Source organism: Nomia melanderi, chromosome 1 (assembly GCF_051020985.1).
Source record: "Nomia melanderi isolate GNS246 chromosome 1, iyNomMela1, whole genome shotgun sequence".
NCBI lineage: Eukaryota > Metazoa > Arthropoda > Insecta > Hymenoptera > Halictidae > Nomia > Nomia melanderi.
The window spans coordinates 20195735-20216937 of record NC_134999.1 but is presented as its reverse complement, the minus strand read 5'-3'; the positions used below and the strand labels follow the sequence as shown (position 1 = coordinate 20216937).

At 43.0% G+C, this 21203-nt stretch overlaps 2 protein-coding genes across 9 annotated transcripts; one reads left to right on the top strand and one right to left on the bottom strand.

Annotated features, from left to right (window-relative positions):
* Positions 1-695: 695 nt before the first annotated feature.
* LOC116432709 (glucose dehydrogenase [FAD, quinone]) lies at positions 696-5855 on the top strand. Its single transcript, XM_031989952.2, has 5 exons — positions 696-1585; positions 2562-2917; positions 3468-3785; positions 4538-4908; positions 5418-5855. Exons 1-5 carry the CDS (start codon positions 1008-1010, stop codon positions 5853-5855), a joined length of 2061 nt encoding a protein of 686 aa, XP_031845812.1. The 5' UTR covers positions 696-1007.
* Positions 5795-20988, bottom strand: LOC116432674 (uncharacterized). 8 transcript variants are annotated; one of them, XM_031989872.2, is made up of 10 exons: positions 20544-20567; positions 19832-19862; positions 12014-12562; positions 11122-11250; positions 8663-8803; positions 7237-7365; positions 6909-7169; positions 6402-6497; positions 6262-6333; positions 5795-6111 (listed from the first exon to the last, which is right to left on the bottom strand). In XM_031989872.2, exons 3-10 carry the CDS (start codon positions 12138-12140, stop codon positions 6038-6040), a joined length of 1029 nt encoding a protein of 342 aa, XP_031845732.1. In that variant the 5' UTR covers positions 12141-12562; positions 19832-19862; positions 20544-20567; the 3' UTR covers positions 5795-6037. The 8 variants fall into 8 exon arrangements, with proteins under 8 accessions (XP_031845732.1, XP_031845738.1, XP_031845730.1 ...); XM_031989878.2 differs by having other exon boundaries at positions 12014-12546; positions 20544-20565; XM_031989870.2 differs by lacking the exon at positions 19832-19862 and having other exon boundaries at positions 20544-20680.
* Between the last annotated feature and the right edge of the window lie 215 nt (positions 20989-21203).

Sequence of the window (21203 nt, the reverse complement as noted above, 5' to 3'; positions counted from 1 at the left end):
CTTCGGAAATGGTGGAGTTGATAGTTGCGCGGTGCTACGACCGTCATTGACATTGACACTCGGTATCCAGTGTCACGCCGGGACGTCCAATTGTTCATTCGACGAGCGACGCCGCTCCATTTAATTCGAGGTATCGTCGCCCAATTTCTTTGACGAGTCGGACACCGACGCGATTGGTATTCGTCCGGCAGCGCGAGGCGACTCGGCGCGTCCCGGCTTGCGTCACGAAGCCTTGATCGTATGAACGCTATCGAGGATTCCAGGTGTCCCACCCGCTCGGCGCCGATCGTTCGATGATTTCGTCCCAACGAAACCCGGTCTCCGATCATAAAGCTCGCGAGAGCTGCACACGATGGGCGTGCGTGATTCTCGCGTAATTCGGGCTAAAGTTGAATCGAAGTCGACAGAGCTGCGACCCTTCGACCTTGGGACTCTGGGAAACGTGTTCACGAGTGTATCAGTGCGACGAATGCTTCGAGTTTCCTCGAGTTGTTCGAGAGTCGTCGGACGCGTTTGATTTGGCAATTGAAGTTGAGTGAAGTCGGATTAGGGGAATATCAAGGTTCCAGCTAATCTGGAGGCAAGATATAAGTAACCTTAGGAGGATTTGGAAGGAAGATTGGAACCGAGTTAATGGAATTTGCAAAAAGCTGTGTCTTTCAAGATGAAACTTGAAAATCAAAGCTGAGTTAACGAAACTTTAATCAAAGCTGAGTTAACGAAACTTAAATAAAATCTGAGTTAACGAAACTTGAAAATCGAAGCTGAGTTAACGAAACTTGAAGATCAAAGCTGTGTGGACGAAACTTAAATCAAAGCTGTGTCGATGAAACTTAAATCAAAGCTGAGTCAATGAAACGTCAAGACTACGAAGCAAATAAGAAGTAAATTAACTCGAAGATCAAGAAGACTCAGATCCAAGACCTAAAACACAAGACTACCTCAACCTTCAGGACTCCAAAAGCACACCTGACCTCAGACGAACCTGAAAGTTTTAAAACTCAGCAATGCCGAGGCTATTAGCAACGATCCTATTCCTCTCTGGAGCTCAGTGCATCCTCTCACCGGCCCTCCTGGACACCGTGTACCACATGTTCTCGGGATTACCGTCGACGCCGGACGACTCCGTGCGCGACGAGTCGTCGGCGTCCGGCGAATACGATTTCATCGTGATCGGCGCCGGTTCCGGTGGCTCGTTGCTCACGAACCGTCTGACCGAAAACCCGAGGTGGACCGTGTTGCTGCTGGAAGAGGGCAAAGACGAGATGTTCCTGACGGACATACCGCTGATAGCGCCGGTCCTCCACGTGACGGACTACGTGCGGCTGTACAGGAGCGAGCCGAGGCCGAGGAGCTCGGACGGGACCGGCGGCTACTGTCTGTCGATGAAAGAGGGTCGGTGCAACATGCCGGGCGGCAGAGCGGTCGGCGGCAGCTCGGTGGTCAACTTCATGATATATTCGAGGGGTTCGCCGGCTGATTACGATGACTGGGCTGCGCAGGGCAATCCAGGATGGAGTTACCGGGACGTACTGCCGTATTTCAGGAAGTCCGAGAACTGCAAGCTCCCGGATCGTGACCTCAGGTACTGTTCTGAGATCTATGGGCCCCGGTTTAGCCGAGCGTGCCGCTCGAATGAGAAGTGCTTTCGATTTGATGGCTCGCAGAGATCATTCGGGATTTAGTGTTAACCCTTGGCACTCGTGACGCGACTCCCGCCATCTGATTGGCTCGAGAATTACGAAGTTTCGTATTTACTCCGCGGAACGCGTCGCTGTGTGGGATATTGGAATAGTGTTTAGTAGCCATTGATTATTAACGGTTCGATAATGAACGCTTTAACGATATTGGCTCTGGCAACCGAATCTTCTTAACGTTGAACGTTCATCGGTGACCTCTGAATCGGATTATTACAATTCACTCGATCGAACGATTACGTAAAATTTGTTCGAGATGTATGCGATGCAACGGCGAGTGACGTAATGCGAGAGTTTGGGAATCATTGGGAAAGAGGTAATATAGTGGTATTAACACTAGATTCACGGGACCTGTCAGTTTGACGGGTATTGAATTTTTTGAGCGTTGTTTCGTAAGTTTCAGTCGGTTTGATTCGTGCAGTTACGCATTGCAATACTCTGGAGCTAGAATTTTCGCGATTTATATCGACGCGTGGTTTCTTAGGGAGAATAGAATAAAGTAGAGATCGTCTGTAAATCTAGTGTTAAAGAATATCGCCTACTTTCTGAGTGCCAAGGGTCAATCTTTACTTTCGAAGTGACGGGGTAAAGAATAATGGATACTTAAATTAAGAAGTAAATAGTTGAGAATTATCAATTCATGAGAAGGAAGGATTGTTTGTCCTAGGCCTCGATCCGCAGATTCGAAGTAATTATAAATTCGTAAGCAACGTTCGTTTTCCTCTTTCGTCCATTAAAACACCTCGATTTCTGAGTTGCAAAATCGACAGCCTTACTCAGAGACAAACATCCTCGATCCCCTAAGCTAAGCGATTCATTCTGATCAACCGGACTCTGCTATACCGAGACGAATTCTTCGATCAGATTCCATGGTCACGGAGGATACCTCGACGTCACGACCTCTCCGTACGTCTCCCCGCTGAGGGAACGTTTTCTCCGAGCGGGCAAGGAACTGGGTTATGACGTAATCGATTATAACACCGACAAGCTGATCGGGTTCTCAACCGCGCAGGTACATTTGCGGAACGGTCGCAGGGTCAGTGCGAACAAGGCTTTCTTGCGACCTATCCGCGACAGACCGAACTTCCATCTATCAAAATTCTCTAGAGTCACCAGGATCATCGTCGACCGTACCACGAAAACCGCAGTGGGCGTGGAATTCGTCAAGAATGGCAGGAAACTGTACGCGACAGCTCGCAAGGAGATCATACTCTCAGCAGGTGACGCCGAGAACTGCTCGCAAACGTTCATTACGAAAGTTCCTGCGGACCTCTTTGCATTTATGGGACACTTGAAAGTACAGAATTGCACGGAACGCGCCTGGAACGAAGATACGCGTAAATTATTTAAACTACGGTGCTTTTTGCGACAACTATTCGGGAAAACTATATTCCACCGTAGCACCATTTCTTCGATTACGTTCTCTAACATTCGTATAAATCTATTTAATTTATTTACGAAGGTCGATACACGTTGCCGACGCATGCATCGATCTCGCGAGACTCGCGTCGCTTCAGCTCGCCTCCAGATTTCCGGTTTTTTTCAGTTTATTACGCGATGACGAGGCATTTCGAAATCTCTTCTCTCCGAGCTGCGTCGTTAGTTTCTATAATGAGATCCATGATCGTCGCAAAAAGCCGAATTAGCGGGCATTAAGGCTAGACTTCCGATCCGCCAATACCGGTTCACGCGTGTTCGGACGCGGTGCGCGGCGTGTATCGTAACGCGTGGAGATCTTTTCGTTACTCCCATCGCTCGTGTTTCATCCAGGAGCCTTGAACTCGCCGCAACTGCTGATGCTGTCCGGGATAGGGCCTAGAGATCGTCTGAAGGCCTTGAAGATCGACGTGATCGAGGATCTGCCGGTCGGCTACAATCTTCAGGACCACGTGAGCATGTCGGCGCTGACCTTTCTCGTGAACGAGAGCGTGACCATCGTCGAGCCGCGTCTCGCCTCGAATCTGGCCAACACTTTCGACTACTTCGTCAAGGGAACCGGTCCGCTGACCGTGCCCGGTGGCGCGGAGGGTCTCGCTTTCGTCGATACTAGACGAAAACCGAAAGGATCGTCTCGACCTGATGGAAAAGGTGATCCCCGTGGTCGCGTGGAATGTTCTTAACCCTTTGCACTCGAAAGTTTTCCACTAAAAGTACATGTCATTTGACCAGATATAGACATTCTTTGGAATCGACTTAAGAAATTACGTATGAATTAAGGAACAACGGTAGTTGATTTCAGTATCTCGCGTACTAATACATTATGCTTAATATTGAGTTCGATCATTTTGATCTATCAAATCGTATGGCGACTGAAAGCCTCTGAAGTGCAAAGGGTTCACACTAGATTTACGCAAGTTCATTCTACATTGTATTCTATCGCTTCCAGAAGGCTTTTATGCTTGTTCACGTAGGTCGTGGAAATTAGAGTTTCGAGAACAGAGAAGTGTAGTGTGTAGTCGCGTGACTTCACCAATTAAAATCGATTTAAATTACGAAATAATGTTTGAAGCATTCAATATCCGTGAATCTAGTGTTAACCCTTCACACTCGAGAAGTGACTGTCACCTCTTGATTTAATATAGCAAAATGATGAAGTTCGATATTTAACGTAAGCTTTGTTATATTTACTAATGCATTGTGTGAAATATTAAAATAAATTAGCTTTGTTTCTTAATTATATTTTCTTATCTGGAAGTTCAATATTTCTAGGGAAAAGCTTTCGGTTTGCTAAGAGGTGAATTCCAGTTTAGATCTCTGTAGTTCCTATGAACTTTATAGTAACTAATGTAAACTGATTGTATTGTATCGTACTGTCTATATGAAATCCTCTTGCTTTCCAGTTGCACCGCCGAATGTGTCCTCCATTAGCGTCGACTCCGGATACTTTAAATCAAAATTGGACTCTCCTACGAATCAAAGGAAGGAGACGAGTGTCCCTGATATTGAATTAGTACTGGGGATAAGCGCATTAACAGGGGACACTTCTGGAAGCTACAGAGGGTTACTGGGATTGTCGGAGGAGTTTTACAGAGACGTGTTCTCTGATTATATAGGTCTGGACGCTTTCAGTATAGTTCCAGTGCTGTTGCACCCGAAAAGCAGGGGGCGAGTTACTTTGAACTCGTCCGATCCCATGGATCCCCCTATCTTCGATATCAACTATTACGATCATGAACATGATTTGAGGACTATGGTTAGAGGAATCAAAAGTGTGAGTATACCGAACCTCGTCGATTATTCCGAATGCTTCTATGATCTTCCAAGCGTTCTAAACCATCTAACATGAATCGATCTTTTTGCAAGCATCTAATTAATACAAATCAGGGAGAGATCGCCCACTTTCTTAAGAAAAATACCATCAACATCTAACAAAACGAGACACTTCCGGAACTAAATTCTCCTAAAAAAATGTAAACAGACCTCTATGCAAAATTCAGTATTGAAAGTATACAATTTATATCAAATTATAATTTACTAACATTCAGCCTGTTGCAATCCTGTTTTCTCCCATGACAAAGGATCCTCAATCTTCCACAGAAACACGCGCCATTGCAAATACTCCTAGTAGTTCATAGTAAAAATGGTTTAAAGTCGCTAAGAGGTCATAAAAATTGCTCGGACTGCAAAGGGTTAATACTTCCGATTTCAATTCGCAATCTAAACAGAACCAGGCCATCTCTGCGAAAATCACCGTGTAAGATCGCCTAAAACTGCTTGCAGGCCCTAGCAGTCGCTTCGACGAGGTCTTTCGACCGCTACAACGCGACGCTGCTGCCCGTGGCGTTCCCAGGCTGCGAGACGAACAGGTTCAACACTGACCCCTACTGGGCCTGCGTCGCCCGGCACGTGAGCACGACCCTGGGTCACTTCGCGGGCACGTGCAAGATGGCGCCGAGGAAGAACTCCGGCGTGGTGGACCATAGACTGCGGGTCCACGGGATCAATGGTCTCCGCGTGGTGGACGCCAGCGTGATACCAACCTTGATATCCGGCCACACGAACGCGCCGGTGTACATGATCGCGGAGAAAGCGGCGGACATGATCAAAAGGGAGTGGAAACCGGCGTTCAAAGGGACGCGGCAGAGGATTCGAGTGTCTCCCGCGTCGACGCGAGTATATTTAAATAGAAACGATCGAGATACAACCAGTACGATATGAATAGTTTGCGCGAACGTAAGTCGCCGCTGTTGCTTCGTTAACGTTCTATCGAGGAAATGGATTTTATCTTTGGTAGCGGTACGTTCCTTCCCGCGCAGCGTATGTACAGTCGATGGAGTCGTCGATACTCCGGTGACGCCTGAACAGTCCTCGTGATTCGGACGATCGAAGCCTCGGGAGCTTCAAAGCGAGAGACTCGTTGAGACTAACAGAGCGAGGGCCAGGGAAGACAGCGTCCAGGTTGCTGCTGCGGCGCCTGTGGATCGGTTACAGTTCGTTGAATGATTTCACAGGACTGGGATGAAGATTTAGATTTTCAGCTGTATGTATATATGTGTAAATGTCGATAACGGTAGAATAGCAATTATGGTGAGTCGAGGATAGCTACTGATAGAAGAGCAGTTACCGCTATCGCTGTACCGGACGCAGTCGTGCAGCTCTTCCGTCATGATGTAGTCGTTAGAGCAGGAACAGACACCTTGGAAACAGATAAAAATACTCGTTAGACGTTATTTGATTCCCTTCTCGAACGGTTTCGAACCTCACCGTCTATGCAGTCGACGTTCATCGGCTCAACGGAGAACGAGTCCTTGTACGTCGACGTGACGCACTCGTTGTGGCTCCGGCATCGTTCCTTCAACGCTGAAAGCGGAATATCATTAGATACTGTTCTTACAATAAATAACACGCTTCCTAATTGGAGAAGGTAAACGAAAAGCAACAGAGTTCGTTACAAATAGATCAAAACCAGACACTATGACTGTCATTAGCACTTTAAGAACGAAACCTCTGTCGAAAATGATTTATCAATCGCTACTACACCGCAAGAGGGTGTCATATATCCAGTCCAATCGCTCAATACAAGTTACTGTAAGATGAACAGCAACTACAGAGGTCCAAATTCGAATTCACCCGCAGCAAGTCGAGAGCTTGATAGAAACATGTAACCTTCCCGAGAAAATATACTTATCAAACACATTTCTCAAGTCTACCTTATTCCGTATGCTACCTATCTGTTTAGCCAATTTACCAGCGAATTCGTCAACAACTTACCGACGTTCTTGTAGCAGACGGAGCCGCGCTGATGGAAGTCGTCGAGGCACCGGCACTTGCCGTCCGAGCCGCATTTGCTGTGCTTCAGGAACAGCTGGCACTGAGAGTCCTCTTGACACGGTTCGCCCACGGAATTGGCAGCCTTCAGACACCGCTTACCATCGCCCGACATCACGTGGTCCACCCTGCACGAGCAGACGTCGGTGCACCTCGAGTTCTCCACGACGCACTCGTAATCGTTCGAGCACTGGTCGCCGAGGTCTGCGGAAATTCGCGTTTTCAAATCGATAACAGCCGCGGACGCGCAGGTGGATACCAGAGGACTTACCCGCGCTCGGTATGCAACCGTCGTTGCGAGGATTCGGATGGTATTTCAAGGTGCACGCGCAGAACCCTGTCACGCAGTAGCTGTTCGTGATGTAGCAGTTGCGGTTCGACTGGCAGATCTGTCCTATGCCTGAAGAACGAGACGACTATCTTGAGAAAGTGATTTATTTTGATCAGAGCCTGGGTTGTAGGTGTGATCTAACGAGATCTAAAGTGTATTAGATAGATCGTAGAATATGATTTCTTTGGATCGGAGTTTGGAGTTTGAGATTCGACGCTGATTTTCAACGTGGAACTTGTCAGTTGAAAGTCGAACTTTGAAAGATTGGACGAAGATAATCACTTTGATGTTAGATATCAACTGATAAGATTAGCTGGAGCTGCCGATGGGTCGAAGCGAGCCATGACTGGTTTATTCGTTTATAGTTGCTGGAAGGTGCACGAGCTTCGAGGAGTTAACCCTTTGCACTCGAGAGGCGCCTTTCAGTCGCCATTTGATTTGACCCAAGAAAATGATAAAATCTCAAATTCAATATTAAATTGTCTATGATGTATCAACACATGGAACATCGAAATGAAATAGCCCTGTCACATAATTTATGCAAGGTATTTCTTTATGTTAGTTGTCAAAAGTATCATCGATATTTCATTAGAAAGCAATGAATATTTCTTGAGAAAAATATTCTCGAGTGCAAAGGGTTAAACAAGTTGATTCGTTAATACCCAAAATGAATTATAAACCAATTAACGATAGATCCACGGAACTCAATTTGGATATTGAATTTCTTAAGCGTTATTTCGTAACAGTTTCAGTCGATTTTGATTCGTGCAGTATTGCAATACTTTGCTTTTGAAGCTAGTTTTCTATGGACAATTGAATAAAGTGTAGAACAAACATCCATACCGTTGAAGTATTAACCCCTTGGCCTATGATATATTTCTAAACTCTGGTCGATACGGCTGCTTTGTCATTAATAATTTATTGGAAAAAGAGAAAAATTCTAAGCATATGTTATGCCTATATTTCCTTTTATGTATAATAGTTGATTACAAAGGAATAATATTTTGATTTCGAATCAACTGAGTAATACATATGTTTGTTGAATCATGTTGAAAATCTTCACCACGAGTCTAACTCGTTGTAGGTCAAGGGGTTAATAGACACACGCTTGCAGTTTCTGTAAAGAAATCTGGAGAAGTCGGTTTAGTTCTAGCGTGAATCTTCCGCAGCTAAGTCCGCAAGCAGTTAACTCCGGCAACCCTTAAGCAACGTCCTCCAGCTATTCGGAGGTCCATAGAGGAATCAGGGACACGCGTCACGAGCCTCTTTTCATCGGCGGCTAGGGGTATTTCATCAGCGAGGTTTCAACGCAGAGGTTGAATAGAAACGAGAGCAGTTTACCAGAAGCTAAGCGCGTAAATCTCACCGACAGACTCGTAGCATCTTCCGTCGACGTAGTGGGACCCGTCGGAACACTGGCAGATATTCTGCCGGCACTCGGAATAGGGGGCGAAGGTCACGCGGCACTGGACATCCGCCACGCATGCGTCTCCTATGGAGTTCGCCACTGAAACAGATTGTTTTCGTCGGGAACGTTACTCTTTTTCTTCCTTAACGCTTTAACCCTTTGAACCATGCAGGCTCCAATATTGCACCGGTAATAATATTTAATATTTCAATGAATCTTAAAGAAACTATGCTAAAATTCTTCGATTTTCCACACATCCAAATTTTACATTAAGAAGGAAAATAAAAGATGGAAGCTAGGAATACTATAAAAATTAGTCGCAATTGCTGATTACAAAACAACCTGGAGTGCTAAGGGTTAAAGTAGACAAGTAATTAATCTGGCATCAGTCGTCGACCATTTTTCAGGAAAACGCAAAAAATCGATGGACGCATCGACCTAATTCAGAAAGAGATTTACCTGAATGAAATTGTTTATCGTGGAAACTAACAATTTACTTTATTGATGTTGGTTGTATAAAGACACTTGGCTATGCAACTTCGCTAATTACCGCAGCGTTGAGAAAAATATAAAATTTGATTCGAATTGATTATCCATTTAAAATATGGATAATCAGACCACCAAATGTACCACCAACCAGATCGACTTACTATAGTTCACTTAATTAAACGACGAATCATCAGAAAATGTTCAAATATTTCTAGTGAAAAACTTCCGAGTGCAAAGGGTTAATGCGAAAGAGCGCTTCGCTGTTGCGAGCCGCACTCGTCTTTCTCCACGAGTGATGTTTTTCGCGGCAGAAGGAGGGAAATATTGTTTAATTTTTGTCAATAATTTGCGCAATAATAATAATACAATTCAATCAACTGATGTAGTATTATATTTTTTCCATTTTGTGGACTTTGCTCTACGAACCGTGCGGCGTTCAACGTGTTAACCCTTTGCGCTCGAGAGGTGACTCTCACTCACCATTTCATTTGATATAACAAACTTACAAAGTGTTATATATAATATTAAGTTTTGTACAATGCATCAATATGTGAAATATTTATATAAAATAGCTTTGTTTCTTAATTGACGCACGTTTTCTCATTACTTCGTTTCAAATACTGTCGCCCATGTTTCATCGAAAAGTGTCGAATGATTCCAGTGAAAAACTTCCGAGTGCAAAGGGTTAATACGAAAGAGCGCTTCGCTGTTGCGAGCCGCACTCGTCTTTCTCCAGGAACGAGTGATGTTTTTCCACGGAATGCTGGATGATGGTTCGCGGCAGAAGGAGGAGGGAAATATGGTTTAATTTTTGTCGGTTCGGCGAGCACGACGAACGACACGCTCCAAGTGCCGGGAGGCCGTGAGAAAGGGACACGGGGCTAGGAATACGAGCGAACGAAGGATCCCCGTGGAATCACGTTTCCGAGGTCGGCGACACCGATTCGTACGACTCGCCGCGCCGGGCAATCACGATTAATCGGGACTTTTCTCGATCGAACGGCTCCCAATTCAGTCTACGCCGGTGAACAAACACTTCCGACCGGATCGTTCGATTACGGTTGTCCACGTTGCCGACGTTCGTCGTCGTAATTTTAACTTGGTCGAATTGACACTTGCCAGGGATTAAACCGGAAGGGAGCTAATGAGAAAATTACCGACCGGGAATTTTGGTAACGTCGCCACTGTTGGGGATCAAGGCCGGCGATGATCCAGCGAAAGGGAACGCTGCGCGATGCGGGACTCGGGATTCGTTCGGATACTCTCCACGCGACGATTGTTAATAATTAGGTGTTGTTAATACATTGAATACTGTGGGGCTCACCGGTGATCCCCGCCCAAATTCAGTTACTGCAATTTCCTCAATTAAACGATGATTACTTGAAAACATTCTTATGTTGTAAATAATGCTACCTAATGTGGCGACGTGCAGCAAACCTGCATAACAACGCGATTCAATGAAATAATTTAATATTGTGTTCGTTTTCGTATATTTTGCACCTTAACATCGTGCATTTAACGATGATTGTAATGATGTGACAATAAATAAGAATATCTTTATCTAAATACAGTAACATAATTTAGTATAATTTCTTTGTTATCTCTCGTTACTATTTTCTCATGTTTTTCTATAATCTTTTAATGATGATTGTAACGATAGTGTGACAATAAATAAGAATATCTTCATCTCTAAATACAATTAATTTAGTATAATTTCTTTGTTATCTCTCGTTACCATTTTCTCATGGTTTCCTATAATATCTCTGTTCACTTCTAACTTTATTAAGGCTGAAGAGTCCGACGCTGTTTGGTAATCGAATTCAATTGTGACGTAATATTTATGCCGATCGTAACATTTACGATAGTTCCATGTGAACGAGCTATAGATCGAGAGGCGGTATTAATAAAGACTCAGGCGAAAGGGTTACCTTTTAAGCATTCGACGTGCGTGCGATTCTTATAGACGATGTAATCTTCTTTGCACAGACAGGCTTCCTGGTTCCAACAATAAGCGTTCCTCATGCAGTCGTCGTCGTATCGACACTTGGCCAAGGTCTCTGGAAAAGAGGAAAACGCACGTTTCTGTTACGTTAAACGTCCGACTATTTAAATACGATTATCTTCGCGAGCACGTGGTCCCCGAGACACCGGAGAACCTCAGGATATCGCGTTTCCCGGAATTTCTGCAGCGTACGCGTTCCGACAGTCCTTCGTTTCTCGAATTCCCATGAAAACCGATCGTGTCGACACGTAACTCAGTAATGAGATTCAATACGATTTTCCCTCTGCATTTTCCTCTACCGGAGGAAAACGTGAAACAGAGAGCAACGTGCTTCAAACTATACGAAGAAAATACACTTAGGAAAATATCACAATAGAACTCCTATTAAATCCGCAATGTTTCCAAGTTTCAAAATTACCAAGTAACCAAGGTGCAAAGTTTCAAAGTGTCCAAGTTCCCAAGTAACCATATTTCACGTTATGGAGGCACATTCTAAACAAACATCATTACCGTACCCAATTCTGCGATATAAATATATACTTCCAATTACTTTCACGAATGTATCGGATTATCTATCCTGCAATATATAGAATGAAATTACTCTCAACGTAAACTTGTACTTTAGAATCCATGTTCCAGTGGATTACTCGCAGCGTGAATCTATAAATAATGATCTGCCTCGCAGTAAGTTACATTTCAATGCATCGGTAGGTTTCAGTTTATTACTGGTGCATAGCAACAGAAGAATCCTTGAGAAATGAATGTTTAATTCGGAAGATTTAGGATACTAGGTTTGACGCCATGGGTCCCATACGTACGAGGGGGCGGCGTTCGGTCTTGGCAGCGCGGTGGTTCCTGGTTCCCGTAGGAAATGGTCGCGCAGACGGTGACAGGCACGAGGAACAGCAATCTCGACAGGCCAGCCACCGTCCTGGTCGGCGTCATCCTCGCGCCGCCTCTGGAACGTCTTCTTCTGGTCGTTCCATCAGCTCGAGCGGAGACGCCGTCATTCCCGATCTCGAGGATCGTTTGTTCCCTCGTCCTCCCGCCGGTCCTGACTCGTCCAGCCCAGAATCCTCAGCCACCGGTCGTCGTGTCTCTTCACGATCTTCCGCGATTCACGAGCGCGTTACGCAACTCCGTTCCGGGCATGTAATCGCGGCGATGGCTAGGTCCGTTGTCGCGCATCACGTCACCGAGACACTGTTTGCGAACCGTGTTCACAAACACTCGTGGAAATCGAACACACCCTGTTTTTGTAATGGAACGTGCCTTCGAGAAGATGCTTGACGGTTCGTTACACTTTTATTCGATGGTTTTGCCGGGGGGATAGAGCTTCGAGTGGTTCGGACTGTTGATTGCGAACGCTGTACGGTTTTAGGGGTTTGGAGATAATGGTTTTGGATGCTTGGAAGTTTGAGCTTTATCTCTTTCAGAGCTTCGATGTATCAAAGTTTTGAAGTTTCGAAGTTTCGAAGTTTCGAAGTTTCGAAGTTTCAAAGTTTCAAACTTTCAAAGTTTCCAAATTTCCAAATTACCAAGTAATTAAGGTGCAAAGTTTCAAAGTTTCCAAGTTTCCAAGTTACCAAGTAACCAACGTGCAAAGTTTCAAAGTTTCCAAATTTCCAAGATTCCAAGTAATCAAGTTACCAAGTAACCAAGCTGCAAAGTTTCGAAGTTTCGAAGTTTCAAAGTTTCCAAATTTCCAAATTACCAAGTAATCAAGGTGCAAAGTTTCAAAGTTTCCAAGTTTCCAAGTTACCAAGTAACCAAAGTGCAAAGTTTCAAAGTTTCAAAATTTCCAAGATTCCAAGTAATCAAATTATCAAGTAACCAAGTAACCAAGGTGCAAATTTCAAAGTTTCCAAGTTTCCAAGTTTCCAAGTAATCAAGTTACCAAGTAACTAAGTAACCAAGGTGCAAAGTTTCAAAGTTTCAAAGTTTCAAAGATTCCAAGTCTCCAAGTTATCAGGTTTCAAAGTTTCAAAGTTTCCATGTTTCCATGTTTCCAAGTAATCAAGTTACCAAGTAACCAAGTAACCAAGGTGCAAAGTTTCAAAGTTTCCATGTTTCCAAGTAACCAAGTAACCAAGGTGCAAAGTTTCAAAGTTTCAAAGTTTCAAAGTTTCAAAGTTTCAAAGATTCCAAGTCTCCAAGTTATCAAGTTTCAAAGTTTCAAAGTTTCCATTTTTCCAAGTAACCAAGTAACCAAGGTGCAAAGTTTCAAAGTTTCCAAGTTCCCAAGTGTCCAAGTTACCAGGTTTCAAAGTTTCAAAGTTTCCATGTTTCCAAGTAACCAAGTAACCAAGGTGCAAAGTTTCAAAGTTTCCAAGTTCCCAAGTGTCCAAGTTACCAGGTTTCAAAGTTCCCAAGTACCACACTTCCGAACTTCCAAACATTCGAGCATTCAAGTACAGAAAATACGAAACTCACCATTTCCCAGTTACCCATCCCATCTCCCATCAATTACAGCAATTCTCCGTTGAAGCATAAAACAATTGCGATTTCAGTAGCCGGCGCACGAAACGAAATAACACGAGCACGTTGCGCCGTTTCACGAAAACGAGTGGTTGCTATTGTTACGAGGGCCGGCAGGTCTATCGATCGACAACAGAACTGGGTTAAACGCCGCTGAATAAACGTCCGCCGAATTTACTACTCGATCAACGATAATTATCAGGACGCTGTGTTCGTTGGTAGTCCGACGTGCACGCGCGCGCGCACGTTCGCGCAATTATAACGTGCAATTTGTCTCGTTTGTACGCGAACCAGCGAACAAATTAAACCGTTCGGCGAGCAGCGTTTTACAACGGCCGCGACATCGGCGAGCGTAACAGATTCCGTTGCGTCACCGGTGACTAGCGCGCGTGAAATCACCGATCCGACGCGCGCGATCCTTGGTCGCGTTTAGCTGTAATTAGACGGGTGGATCGTCGCGCCTGCGGTTAATTGCTGCCACGCGAATCCGGGAATATCGAAAACTCGATTCCATTACATCGAACACGTTGTACACTCCTCCATTTGATTCGATTTTATTCTATAAACCCGTTGACACGATATATTAAATTAAGAGATAGTAATTTCAGTATGAAAAATACAATTAAGGAAATCAGAGAATAATATAATAGTAGAATAATAGAAAATAATTCGAAAATAAGACGTATAATGAATGTTAAAGGGATGTTGAAGTGGTAACTTTGAGGATAGATTGACTGAATATATCTATGATGTCATTTGATTTATTCAATAAGACCTTCCGATAATTCTATTAACGATCGTTCAATCACAGATAAATGATTCAAGGTGGTATCAGATATCCTTCTCTTGTTTCACGTCGGAAGATTGAAATATTATGGATATTACGATCGTTACGAGAATGAAAAGACATTATATCGTAACAATGCGCAATTTCGATCTTCCCGGAATCGACCCGAGCCTGAAGCCTTTTCCGGTCGTCGGCGGAACCTATGAACCCGTTCGCCGGCGCTCTAGACGCGAAGGTTAGCGATCGATCACCGACTTCAGCGTTACTCCGCTTCCATAGTTTCGACCTGTTATGTAACAGGCCTGGCACGTACGAACACAGAAGCCATTGTTAGGCGTCTCGACTCGTCTCGTCCTTTCGAACCCGTTCCCATTATTACCGCGCGCTCTTGTTAACTCGCGACTGTAACATTAACACGTTCACTGCCACGAGAATCTTCAGGGTTTCGCGCGGCATTTAGTTGTCCCGCGACGGAGACACACAGTGTTACAATTAGTGGTTTCTTATTTTATCCTATTTCCTGGTTAATTGGCTTACTAAACACGGTTTTCTCATATTAATCAGGCTTTAATTGGAGATGAAAATTTGGAAGTTTCAAAGTTTCCAAATTTTATAGTTTCAAATTTTCAAAGTTTCAAAGTTTCAAAGTTTCAAAGCTTCAAAATTTGATAGTTTGAAAGTTTGAAAGTTTGAAAATTTGATAGTTTCAAAGTTTCAAAGTTTCCAAATTTGATAGCTTCAAAGTTTGAAAATTTAAAAATTTGATAGTTTCAAAGTTTGAAAATTTAAAAGTTTGAAAGTTTCTAAATTTGAAAGTTTGAAAGTTTGAAAGTTTCCAAATTTGATAGTTTCAAAGTTTACAAATTCGATAGCTTGAAAGTTTGAAAGTTTGAAAATTTGATAGTTTCAAAGTTTCAAAGTTTCCAAATTTGATAGCTTCAAAGTTTGAAAATTTAAAAATTTGATAGTTTCAAAGTTTGAAAATTTAAAAGTTTGAAAGTTTCTAAATTTGAAAGTTTGAAAGTTTGAAAGTTTCCAAATTTGATAGTTTCAAAGTTTACAAATTCGATAGCTTGAAAGTTTGGAAGTTTGAAAATTTGATAGTTTCAAAGTTTCAAAGTTTCCAAATTTGATAGCTTCAAAGTTTGAAAATTTAAAAATTTGATAGTTTCAAAGTTTGAAAATTTAAAAGTTTGAAAGTTTCTAAATTTGAAAGTTTGAAAGTTTGAAAGTTTCCAAATTTGATAGTTTCAAAGTTTACAAATTCGATAGCTTGAAAGTTTGAAAGTTTTCAAATCTGATAGCTTCAAAATTTGATAGTTTGAAAGTTTGAAAGTTTGAAAATTTGATAGTTTCAAAGTTTCAATGTTTCCAAATTTGATAGCTTCAAAGTTTGAAAATTTAAAAATTTGATAGTTTCAAAGTTTGAAAATTTAAAAGTTTGAAAGTTTCTAAATTTGAAAGTTTGAAAGTTTGAAAGTTTCCAAATTTGATAGTTTCAAAGTTTACAAATTCGATAGCTTGAAAGTTTGAAAGTTTGAAAGTTCCCAAATTTGATAGTTTCAAAGTTTCAAAGTTTCAAACTTTGATAGTTTGAAAGTTTGGAAGTTTCAAACTTTGATAGTTTGAAAGGTTGGAAGTTTCAAACTTTGATAGTTTGAAAGTTCGGAAGTTCAGAGGTTTGGAAATTTTATTATAAACTCTATGGCCATTGTTCCAACATCAAACGTCTTATGATAATGATTTCCAATCAATCTGAAAGAGCTAGTCACCGCTGAGTAGGCTAGCAATGAATACGTCAGCCTTCAATGACTATGAAACACGAATCTGAGAAAGTTGAACGGCGGTGAATCACATGGACAACCAAGAAGATCTGTTTGCAGCGAATTGATGACATTAACGTTTGGTTGTTCAACTGAACGGTACACTTGTCGAGTCATCGATCGAACGCTCATCGAATTCATAACGACTACTTCGCTCGGTATCGAATAACGTAAAACGGAAATTATCTTCGTGAGTCACCGGGCAATGGCAATTTCGACCACGGTACATTCGAATCGACCGAAGAAACTGTCAAGAAGGACAGCTGCGACATGCTGACACTACGTGACACTACATATTCGCAAGGAAATGAGTTTCAGAAACGAACATTCTCTCAGAAAATCCGGTAAACCGGGAAAACGATAAAATAAAAACTCTGCACAGAAGCGCCACGTGTTTCCCAGCGGAATCTCCCGTGCTCAATTTAAATACAAAAAGAAACCAGCGTCAGGCTGCCCCAAATACCGTTACGATTCGTTCCGTCTCATTGTTATCGCCGATTGCCGCGCTCATGTTTGTATTTCCACACCTATTCGATAGCTTCATTCCTGCAAGGTGTTCCCAAACGATAATACGCATTTTCTCTTACAAATCTCCAACCTTTCATATACAATTAAAAAATCAACAGTTACCAAAGCAATATTACCAACAAATTCTAGTAACATCTAAAAAAATTGAAACCAATCCTCCTTAATCCATTCGAAACCAATTGTACACCGTGTGTGCAATTGATTTTCTGCAAGACCGGTTGCACACCGTGTGTACAATAATAATAATGTCCTTATGTCCTTCGCTCCTGGGGACCGTGTTCGAAAAAAAATCGCCGTCTCGAATGGGTTGAAAGACTAACCCTCTAGCAATACATACCATTGCACACCTAAAATCAACACAATCTCAGTCCCAAAATAATCATTTTCCAGTTCTGAAAGAAATACAAATACTCCTCAGAACCGATACACTTTCCTATCCCAATTCCCTCCAACAGTTTCGATCGAAGCTAACAAGTTCAAATAATTATCTTCGAAACCTAGTCCATTGCACACCTAAAATCAACACGATCTCAGTCCCACATCATTTTCCAGTTCTGAAAGAAATACAAATACTCCTCAGAACCGGTACACTTTCCTATCCCAATTCCCTCCAACAGTTTCGATCGAAGCTAACAAGTTCAAATAATTATCTTCGAAACCTAGTCCATTGCACACCTAAAATCAACACAATCTCAGTCCCAAAATAATCATTTTCCAGTTCTGAAAGAAATACAAATACTCCTCAGAACCGGTACACTTTCCTATCCCAATTCCCTCCAACCGTTGCGATCGAAACTAACACGCAAGTTCAGACAATTATTAAACCCTCTAGTCCCCGTTCGGTCGAAACTCGGTAGTCCCAGCGGCAAGGGCCAAAACGTCGCCTGTATTGTTTCCACATCGCGTGTCGCTGGCCGACGGGGATATATCGCGCAACAGCCTAGCATTGTTCCGAGCCGTGTTCCGTAATCCCGTCTCGCGAGCGGAGCGTCAGACCGAAATATCGGCCGGCGGGAGGGAACGATCTCCCCTGTTCTTTAATTATGCGCGCGGTTCCAACCCGACATTCACCTAACTGTGAGAACCAGCAGCGTAGATCCGGCCCCCTCCGCGCCGCGGCGAAGAAAGGATCGCTAGCCGGCTAGCTGGGCCCGCTTCCCAACCATTCCCGCTTCAATCGTTTCTCGCTAACTCGCGCTACTCCCGACCCGTGAAATTGTCTTTCTAGGAGATCACCGAACTGGCAGCCGGCAAATCGAGCTGTCGAACGGCTCGTCCGTGGACAATCGCGTTTGATCGGTCGTTGCGAACGATCGATTTGGATCTGCCAACGAACGGCAGAATGAACCTTTCAGACTTGAAGGATGAGGATGAATTAGAATGTCGGATGTATGTGATGGTTTGAGTGTAGAGTGGAGAATTCGTGAACGGAAGTGTTAACCCCTTGCCGTACAATGACGAGTGAGACTCACGATGAAGATCTCTGGACTAATTTAACACTAGGTTTGCGGAACGCGTCAATTCGACGCGGATTGAATTTTAGAAACATTATTTGGTGAATGTTTCAATCGATTTTCGTTGATCCAATTACACGAATATGAATCCTGATTGTCTATTTCTACGTCTACAATTTACAAAATCTAAATGAACGGATATCAACTTCCCAGGAACAGTAGAATAAACTGTACAATAAATGCCCGTAGACCTAGTGTTGACAACAATCGATGTTATTCGTTACTCACGGATCAAAGCAAACTATTTTGCTATTATCATTTTATTATCTTCAAATGAAGCTTCCATTTGAAGTGGGATGGACAATTTTGTTGCATTTCTTCCGAATTGTCGATAGTAAAATGGTACATGAGCTTAGTGATGGAAGTAAATAGTACGTCAAGGGGTTAATGAGGTGAGTTAGGTGCTAATGGCAATTGGCAGTCTTTTGAAGAGGTTGAATCGAATGTGATTTGTATATTTGTATGTTGGATATTGTGAATGGATGACGAATGTTTCGTATGAGTCAGTGGTTGAGTCGATGATTCGATGTCTTCTGAGTTTTATTAGTTTGAATGGAATGGATAGTGCTTTTTGGTTGTTACAGGATTTACCCGTTTGTTCATTATTTCTAGATCTTTTTATAGTTTCTTTCTTTCTTTTTATACTTTTATAGTTATATAGTATGCTTCCAGAAGGAAGATTAATTCTCTCAATCTCTGTTTTCTTGAGGTAATTGACTTGACTCGATAGAATGTACAAAGATAAGGGTTGCAAGGTGAACACTAGATTAGCTCCTGCTCTACCTTCAAAGTCTAACACACTAAAACTTCCTTGTTTCCTTCTCTAACACGATTCCTCGACAGTTAATTCCTCAGAGAAGCACAGGTCAAAGAGACACGAGCACTTCGTAACCCACGGTGACCTCGACAGTATCAACGACCATGTCAGCACCGTTCGGAACCAGAAAAATCTCCCGAAAGCTACTAACAATAGAACTACCGCACAAATTAAAACTGGTTTGAAATGGTTTCACTTAATTACAGCGAATACACGAAGAAACCGGAAATAAGAGTCACGTATCCAAAACGTCCAAGAAACCTGAAGAAAACCTGCTTAACACTAAACGTGCCGACACTGTCTACACATCTGCACCTACTTTAACCAGTGAAATGACTAATTCTAAAACCAAGGTAGAAAAACTAACCAGATACTATAAAAATCGACTTAACCTCAAACGAAACTCGGGCAATTTCCAATGAAACTTTAAAACTAGTCCTGCACCATTTCACGGTACGTCCGAGTGTCAAAGTCAAAAAGTGCCAAACACGTCGAATCACTTTCTGTTTCTACACAAAATAATTCTAAACACTACAATCGCTTCGTTTAACACATTGCGTACTGGTAACGAGAAATCTCGTTTTTACACAAAGACTAGCTATATAACTTCCTATTTACCACAGCATTTAAGGAAATATCAAATTTGATTAGAACTAACTTTCCATTTACAATATATTACATAAAAATACCTGAGTTTTCTATAGATAGTTATAAGTCTCACTGAAAATCACAATTTAATTTTCCGATAATTAGCCGGTATGTAATTTCCAATCCACCAATAACAGAAAGGGAACAAAACAATCAGCAAATATCTAAATAAACTAAATTTGTTCCTACGAGCCGATCACTGAAAATCACAATTTAATTTTCCTATAATTATCCGGTACGCAATGTAATTCCCAACGCAACAATAACAGAAAGGGAACAAAACAATCAGCAAATATCTAAATAAATTAAATTTGTTCCTACGAGCCGATCACTGAAAATCACAATTTAATTTTCTAATAATTATCCGGTACGCAATGTAATTCCCAAGGCAACAATAACAGGAAGGGAACAAAACAATCAGCAAATATCTAAATAAATTAAATTTGTTCCTACGAGCCGATCACTGAAAATCACAATTTAATTTTCTAATAATTATCCGGTACGCAATGTAATTCCCAAGGCAACAATAACAGAAAGGGGACGAAAGAATCCAAAGACAAGTTTATAAACTAATTTAGCCGACAGGCTGGCACTTAGCACTCGAACGGTCCGAACCGAGAACGAACGATACGCGCAGCCTTCTCCGATTTCCCCGAGCGGAAGTTTCCTTCCGCGAGGACGAAGGAGCGAGCGGGTAAAAGGGCAGGAAGAGGTGAACGAAAGGGAATCCCACTGGGTCGTGTTCACACTCACGTCTACGGAGCAGATGTTCGTGCTGTCCGTGCGCGGCGACGACTGCACTCCGCGCGGCCAGCCAGAAGCAGAGGCCGATCGACAGCGCAGCACCTCCCGTGGGGAGACGATCCACGAAGCCCGCCATATCCGCGCCCTTTCGAACCCGTAATTCAGCCTCCTCGCGCTCTTCTTCTCCTTCTTCCTCTCCCTTCGTCTCTCGCTGCCGTTCGCCGAAATCCTGCCTCCGCGAAACTTCACGAGCCACGGTCCGCGGCGAGCGATCCTCTCGCGACTGGAAACGTTCGACGGCAACGTACCGGGGAACAGCTTTATCTAATCGGGACACGGCGTTGATAAGTCATGCCGCGGACCGCGCGAGTCATTTATTGTCTCAAGCATAACGATCGGCAATGAAATCCGCGGCTCTAACGAGGATCCGATGTGTCATCGCATACTTTCGATTCGGCCGATCGACGCGATCGACACGCCGCGGCGTTGCGAGTAACTTTCGTACCTCCTGCTGGACTACTTTTTGTAGTTTCTACATTATTTTTATCGATCGCGGAGACACTGTCGATTGGAGAGATAGGAGAGGTTCGATCGATGTTCGGGATCGTTCTGGAAAGAGTCGAATGATCGTTTCCTGGGAGCTGGGATACGGTTTACTTCTGTGATTGA